Below are 8474 nucleotides of genomic sequence, written 5' to 3'. Positions count from 1 at the left end.
TGCCTATTTGTGTACTGTGAACGTTTGAGGTCATACTTAAAATTTGAAGTCAAGTTTAAGGGCAAATATATGTATTATGCCTATTTAATAACCCTACACGATTATTGACTTTACAAATGCTTGTGTTGCAATTATTGTGTTGTCGATTTTATAATTTAACTTTAAAATTGTAGAATTGAATAAGACGTTTGAAAATTACATAGGGTTTAAAGACTTGAGTCAATTGAGAAATTAATTTTGAAGTAGTCCATTTGTATTGATTTAGGAAATAGTAATAGTGATTACTATTGTTGATAATAATGAAAATGTTATTTAATGATCTTGATGCTTTAGTAGGTTAAATGATTGTCATAATATTTTGTTCTGCATCTATATATTAATAATAAATATATTAATCCACGTAAATTTAAATAAAATAAATAAATAAATTAGTGATTAATTTGTTTTGGGTTACTATTTTCATTCCTAACTCACCATACAAAAGTTTTGATATGTAAAGGTTTTGCCAAAAAATTCATAAAAAGCAAAGTTTGTGAATGAAGAATTAGATGGCAATTATGGCCAATTAACTCCAAATAATCTCATTCCCGTCATTTTTCTCTAATCGTTTAACATCATCCACCGCTCCTCATTCTGGCATGGAGGAGCGGTCACCACCTGCAGCCGGCGGCAAAGCCAGAAATCTCCTTTCATCAGCCACATCGCTTCGCCTCTCTCTAACACCGGCTCGTTCAACAGATCATACCTACGTTGTTCAAATCCCTCGTGATCAAGTTTATCGTGTCCCTCCTCCTGAAAATGCCAAAATTGTTGAAAATCATCGACAACCAGAAACTCAAAAGAAAAGGAAATGTACATGTTGTTGTTGGATATTTTCAGCGTTACTACTTACAGGTATCGCCATTGGAATTATCGTGTTGATTGTTAACGCAATGTACACACCTAAATCTCCTGAATTTTCAATTATGAATGTTCATTTCAAAAACGTTACACAACCACAAAACAATAAGAGTCATACACAACAATTTGAGATCGATTTGAAAATCGTTAACATTAATGAGAGGATGGATACTTCATTTGGTAAAGGTGACCATGGAATAGCGACTCTTAATTTCAACAATCATGAAATTGGACATGGCAAATATACCGCCATTTCTCAAAAACCTAAAGATTCAACAAATTCTCAATTTAATCTTGATGCTGGGAAATTGCCTGCTGATTTTCAGAAAACTCTTAATGATGACAAGAAGGCAATACCAATGACTTTAACTGTTAAGGCCCCAATGGAGATCACGAGTTGGACAAAAACATTGAAAAAAGATGTGACTGTTACGTGTGATTTCGACGTTCAATCGGTGAAAGGTAAATCCATGATCAAATCAGAAGATTGTAAGACTGATTTTTAATGCAAAGAAGATGGATCAAATGGATGGGATGCATTTATTTGTCATTATAATCTATGTTACGGTTAATTTAAAATATAAAGCGTCACACGGTCGAGGGCTTGATGATCACCATATATTGTTGTAAGTTGTAAACTCTTTTCTTCAATGCTTTTCTTGTATTCCTTATTTTTACTTTTTCTCTTCAATTGATTACCAAAGTTGTTTGTTCTTTTAAATTTATGTGTCATGTGTTGTATAAGGTATATGACTTGGTACTTTTAGATTGAATGAAGTGTAAAGTATTCTATCGTCATTTAAGACGCTGTCCTTTTTAGATTAGATGAAATATGAGGTCGTTTTCATTTCTTTTTTATGATGAGGATTGAACATTTGAAAATGTTCTTGTCAAAATGTCACATTCTTGCCCTGATCACCCTGCATTATTTCAACTAATTGTGATATTATTTGGGATATGATTGAATTGCTTACTCAAGATACTAAATTAGTTGTTGGTGAACATACAAGTACAATTGAAGATGAACAAGAAAAGTAAATAGTTCCTCAGGTTGAGGCACCACATATCAATTAATCTTTAAGGAGATTTATAACTTGTTTGGTCAAGATCGTAAAGTAAGCTTATTTTGAGAAAATGTTTTTTTTTCGAAAGTATTTTTTGGTGAGAAACGGTTTGTATTTAGTTAGTTGATTTAGAAGCTACTTTTGAGCAACAATTAGTGTTTCACGTATTTTAAAAAAGTGTGCCTCTAAGAGTGTGTTTGGATTTACTTAGGATGTCAATTGTAGGTTCAAACTGTATTGCGCTGCGTAGGATATGTGTGTCTAGTTATTCAATTTTATATAAGATTAAGTGTTTACTTGTGTACACTGAAAGTTGGAGGACATAAATATCAACTAAAGCTAAGTTAAATTAACTTGAACTTAACTCATATTTATCGCCCTCCAACTTTGGGTGTTCACAATTAACTACTTAAACTTGTATAAAGTTAGAGAAATAGACGCATGCATCCTACATGGTGTCTGAAAGAGGGTCGACTTATTTTTCTCGCACACCACTCTAGGCAGTCTTACAGCTTCTGTAATACTTCAGCCTACTTACACCCACAGAATTGACTAAGTATAGAAATACTTAAACAGCAATGTCAAACAATAAACAGGCAGTGTTTACAGGAACAAGTCCCAACCTTTATTAATCGATAATTAATACAAAGGAAGGCTTTACAAATCAGTCTAAGGCTAGAAAACTCTTTGTCCCTTGCCTTAGACGAATTTCCACCTTAAATCAAAATTCTGCACAATGGCAGTTACAAGCGGTTACATGCGGCGGTTACACATGACACCTGTCCGACACATGTCAGCCCAGGGTTCAAAACTAACTTTCCAACAACTATATTTCCAACAGATAGAATCTAATTCAAATTACATTCTTATCTACACGAAATACTAATATTCTAACACTTAGAATATTTCAGGCTTCATTCCAACACTTAGAATAATCCTGCCAACTTCCAACACTTAGAATATTTTAGCTGTCTTCCACACTTAGTTTTATTTCAGCAATTTCGGGTGAACTACCTTTGTCTTTGACCTTGCCAAGTCTTCACAGCCTTGCTTCATCAAGTCAACATGCTGTCTTGCCAACGCCCTTAGCCCGCACGTAAGCCATGCACGTTCAAGCTGCCTTGCCAACACCCAAGCACCTTGAATTTGTGTTGCACTGTTTTGCCATCATCCATGCCAAGACCAATGCCCAAGTCCTTGGCATGTCTGCACGTAGTTATATCAAGTAGATTGCGGGTCTAACAGACCACCCGCACCACTTGAACTTGATGTCCTCATCGAGACTGTTTTGAGATAGTCATCGATTTGAGCATCAAACTGCCATAGGTCTTTTGCTTTCTCCCAAACAGCGTCTGCTGCACTCTTGCCTTTCCAATGGACCAAGAACTCAGTCTTAGTATTCTTCTAACTCGTGCCCAAAACCCGGTGATCAAGGATCTTCTCAATTTCAGCATCATACTGTGTAGGTACTGATGGAGGAGCCCTCTTTGATCTGTTCCTGTCCGGATCATCTTCATCTGCAAAGTAAGGTTTCAAGAAACTCACATGGAAGGTGGGGTGAATTTTCAACCTTTCTGGCAGCTTCAACCTATAAACAACTTCGCCCACTCGTTTTACCACTTCGAATGGACCAGCATACTTAGGTATCAAACCCTTATGTCTGGTCTTACTTACCATCTGTTTCCAGATTTGTGGGGTAAGTTTCAGCAACACCTTGTCACCCACACTGAACTCAACTGAGCGACGATGTTGGTCAGCATACTTCTTCATGCGCTGCTGAGCCTTGCGCAAACTATCTTGTGCCTCAGATAACATTTCAAGTCTGTCCCTTGCAACTCTGTATGCTGCTGGACACTTTCCCTGATTTTTAGATTTAGCAACATCTAATGGCGTCATAGGCTGTTTGCCTAAGACGATTTCAAAAGGACTCATTTCTGTTGCAGACGACTTGTGCAGATTATAGCAAAACTGCGCAGTGTCTAACAATGCCACCCAATTCCGTTGACTTGCAGTCACATAATGCCTCAAGTACTCTTCCAACAAATGATTAATTCTTTCCGTCTGTTCATCTGTTTGTGGGTGATTTGCAGTAGAAAATTTTAATTCAGTTCCCATCATATTGAACAATGTTGTCCAAAATCTACCCGTGAACCTTGTGTCTCTATCACTCACAATGCCAGCCGGAACACCAAAGTATTTAACCACATGTTTATAGAATAACTCAGCAGCAACTTCAGATGAGCATAACTCAGGAGCAGCAATAAAAACAGAATATTTTGAAAACCTGTCAACTACCACCATGATAGATGCTTTGTCATCTACTTTAGGGAATCCAGAAATGAAATCCATGCTTACCGATAGCCATGGCCTTTCAGGAATAGGCAAAGGTTGCAGCAACCCTGCTTCCTTTTTACGTTCTGTCTTGTCAACTTGACAAACATGACAAGTCTTAACGTACGCCTCTATATCGTCTTCCATTTTCGGCCAAAAAAACACACGAGACAGTAAGGCTAACATCCTTTCAACGCCTGGATGTCCAGCCCAAGCAGAGTCATGCGCCTCTTTCATCAAGTCTTTGCGCAACCCGCCCTGATTTGGCACAACGATTCTCCCCCCTTTAAAATAGAGCAGATCGTCCTCGATCCAATACCGTCTCATTGTGCCCTCCTGCACCTGACCCATCCATTTAACATATAACGAATCATTTGCAGCACACAACCTGATTCTATCATAGAAATCAGTTTCCAGTTTTGAAATTGAATATACTGCAACAAACACTTCTTTCCAACTCAGCGCATCAGCAACCTGGTTGTGTTTTCCTGGTTTATGTTCCCACATGAAATCATATTCTGCCAAGAATTCTTGCCACCGTGCTTGTTTAGGACTCAACTTCTTCTGTGTTTTGAAGAATGTATTTGCTACATTATCAGTTCTTACCACAAATCGAGTACCCAAGAGATAAACTCTCCAAATCTGCAAACAGTGTACCACCGCAACCATTTCTTTTTCATGTGTTGAGTATCTTTGTTCAGCATCATTCAACTTTCTACTTTCGAAGGCTACTGGATGACCTTCCTGCACTAATACGCCACCAATCGCCTTGTCTAACGCATCAGTGTGCACTTCAAATGGTAACTCAAAATCAGGCAATTTGAGTATAGGTTCTAATGCAATAGCATTCTTTAAATTTTGAAATGCTTCTTCACACTGCTCAGACCAAACCCATTTTGCATCTTTCTTCAACAGATCTGTCAAAGACACTGCCTTCTTTGAGTAACCAGCAATAAACTTTCGATAATAGTTAGCCAAGCCAAGAAACGACCTCAAATCCTTCACATGACGAGGTGTCTGCCAATCAACAATGGCCTGCACTTTCTTAGGATCCATTCAAACCTGGTTTTTACTTACAAGATGCCCCAAGAACTTTATCTCTTGTTGAGCAAATTCACACTTTTCCATCTTGACATAAAGTGTGTATTTTCTCAATTGGGACAGAACCAGACTTAGGTGATTAACATGTTCTTCCAATGTTCGACTATATATAACAATATCATCTAAGTAAACAACAACGAAGTCATCAAGATAGTCAAACAGTACATTGTTCATTAAATTGCAGAATGTTGCCGGGGCATTAGTCAGCCCAAACGGCATTATAAGGAATTCATAGGAACCATATCTAGTTACACATGTTGTTTTTGGTTCATCACCCTCTGCTATCCTAACCTGCCAATAGCCTGCCCTCAAATCAAGTTTTGTGAACCAGTATGTCTTGCTTAACCTGTCCATTAAATCTTGCACCAACGGAACCGGATACTTGTTCTTTATAGTTGCCTTATTCAATGCCTGATAGTCCACACACATTCTCATTGTTCCGTTCTGATTCTTTTGGAATAGAACAGGAGCACCATACGGAGCCTTAGACGGCTGAATCAACCCAGCATCTAGCAATTCATTCAATTGTTTGCGTAGTTCAACCAATTCTTTAGGAGCCATACGATAAGGAGCCTGTGCAGGGGCAACCGTACCAGGCAGCAACTCAATCTTGTGATCAATATCCCTCCTTGGTGGTAATTTCTTTGGTAATTCAGGAGGCATAACATCAGCATACTGTTTAAGTAATTCAGCAACACAATCAGGCACTTCCATCTTCACGTCAGGTTTCACTTCGACCAAGGCAGCAAGTAGGGTGTCTTCACCTTTCTTTAGCCCTTTGTCGATTGACATAGAAGACAACAGCATTTCCTTGTCTTTCTTCTTCGCAACTTTATTAATGTTTCCAAACGGATGAACACCCTTCAGAAAACCAGCATCACTTCCACTCATTACCATCACTCCATCTAAGTGAGGAAACGGAACAAACTGGTATTTTCTTAGGAAATCAATCCCAAGTATAATTTCAAAGTCTCCAAGCGACATCACCATCAAATTATGTTTTCCCACCCAACTTCCGGTTGACATAGACACACCATAAGCCATGCCCACAATGGCTTGTGCCTTAGCATTGACTGTCTTGACGTAGGAAGGGCTTTTAGACAACTTCAACCCTAATTTTGTAGCAATCTTCACATCTACAAACGTGTGTGTGGCCCCTGTATCAACCATTGCCATCACACATTGTTCCTTCACTTTCATTTCTATATGAATTAAGGAAGCATGAGGATTCGAAGTGCTAGAGATCTCTCTAACATTATTGATCCCCATAATGTGATTGAAGGACAATCCCAATGGGTTTGCCATTGCAGCCACGATTTCTTCATCCTCCTCCCTTTGATTCACATTACCAGCAAGCATAGCATTCACCTTTTCCCGATTTGGACAAGATTTAGCCAAATGAGGACCACCACAAGTCCAACAGCCTTTAGAGTTTCCATCTTTACTCTTGGGTCTGTCTTTCCCATCCTTCATTTGTGCCTTTCCTTTATCGTTTGCATTCTCTTTACGACTATCCTTTCTCCATTCCCCTTTCTTTTCATTTTTTTTCTTATTTTTCGAAGTAGAAGGGACATCTGTCGAAGGACGAGTCATCCGGAAATCTACCAACGAATCAGCAGCAGCAATTGCCTCAGGCAGATCTTTAACATTCTGCCTCCGTAATTCGTTTTGAGCCCAGCCTTGCATGCCCGAAATGAAATTGTGAAGTTTGTCCTCATCAGACATATTTTGTATGTCTAACATCACAGAGGTAAATTCTTTTATATATTCCCTCACTGAACCCGTCTGCCTTAACCTTTTCAATTTATCCCTTGCAAGCCAAGATGCATTGCTAGGAAGAAATTGATCGCGCATTTCTTTTATAAGCTTATCCCATGTATCAATTCTAGGACGACCAGCACTTACGTCGTCTGCATTACGAGTCCTCCACCAAAGTTTCGCATCACCTGACAAGTACATTGTGGTAATGTTTAACTTATCAGCGTCCGGCACCCTTGCAGCGGTAAAGTACTGTTCCATGTCCCACATGAAATTTTCAAGTTCTTTAGCACTCCTTGCGCCACTGAAGACTTTAGGGTCTGGAATCTTAACCTTAGATGATTCAACACGAGTTGAACTCATTGCAGCCACAGCCCGACAAAAAACAACAAGTTCTGCATGAAGGTTTTCATTTTCCTTCTGCAGTCCCTCTAGTTTCTGCGTAGTTGTAGCACGAAAGTCCAAGATTTCAGTAATGTGGTTATCAACATTTTGTCGATATCCACCAATTTCTCCCTGAACTTTCTCGGCGTCCACTCTCAACTCAATGATTTGTGTGAATAAATCCACAAATGTAGGGTCTGCCAGGATATCTTCAGTAAACCCGACGAAGGATTCTATTCTTCTTGCCAATTCCCACAATTCTGCGTTTTTCACCATTGTTTAACCTTGCTCTGATACCAATTGAAAGAGGGTCGACTTATTTTTCTCGCACACCACTCTAGGCAGTCTTACAGCGTCTGTAATACTTCAGCCTACTTACACCCACAGAATTGACTAAGTATAGAAATACTTAAATAGCAATGTCAAACAATAAACAGGCAGTATTTACAGGAACAAGTCCCAACCTTTATTAATCAATAATTAATACAAAGGAAGGCTTCACAAATCAGTCTAAGGCTAGAAAACTCTCTGTCCCCTGCCTTAGACGAATTTCCACCTTAAATCAAAATTCTGCACAATGGCAGTTACAAGCGGTTACATGCGGCGGTTACACATGACACCTGTCCGACACATGTCAGCCCAGGGTTCAAAACTAACTTTCCAACAGCTATATTTCCAACAGATAGAATCTAATTCAAATTACATTCTTACCTACACGAAATACTAATATTCTAACACTTAGAATATTTCAGGCTTCATTCCAACACTTAGAATAATCCTGCCAGCTTCCAACACTTAGAATATTTTAGCTGTCTTCCACACTTAGTTTTATTTCAGCAATTTCGGGTGAACTGCCTTTGTCTTTAACCTTGCCAAGTCTTCACAGCCTTGCTTCATCAAGTCAACATGCTGTCTTGCCAACGCCCTTAGCCCGCA

At 38.8% G+C, this 8474-nt stretch overlaps 1 protein-coding gene across 1 annotated transcript; it reads left to right on the top strand.

Moving 5' to 3' along the window:
- The first annotated feature begins 443 nt into the window (after positions 1-443).
- Positions 444-1758, top strand: LOC101263106 (NDR1/HIN1-like protein 13). The gene has a single exon (XM_004237356.5). It carries the CDS (start codon positions 639-641, stop codon positions 1404-1406), a length of 768 nt encoding a protein of 255 aa, XP_004237404.1. The 5' UTR covers positions 444-638; the 3' UTR covers positions 1407-1758.
- Positions 1759-8474: the final 6716 nt, after the last annotated feature.

Source organism: Solanum lycopersicum, chromosome 4 (genome assembly GCF_036512215.1).
Source record: "Solanum lycopersicum chromosome 4, SLM_r2.1".
Lineage (NCBI taxonomy): Eukaryota > Viridiplantae > Streptophyta > Magnoliopsida > Solanales > Solanaceae > Solanum > Solanum lycopersicum.
The sequence above is the reverse complement of the archived record's forward strand: the minus strand, read 5'-3'. Positions and strand labels throughout refer to the sequence as shown.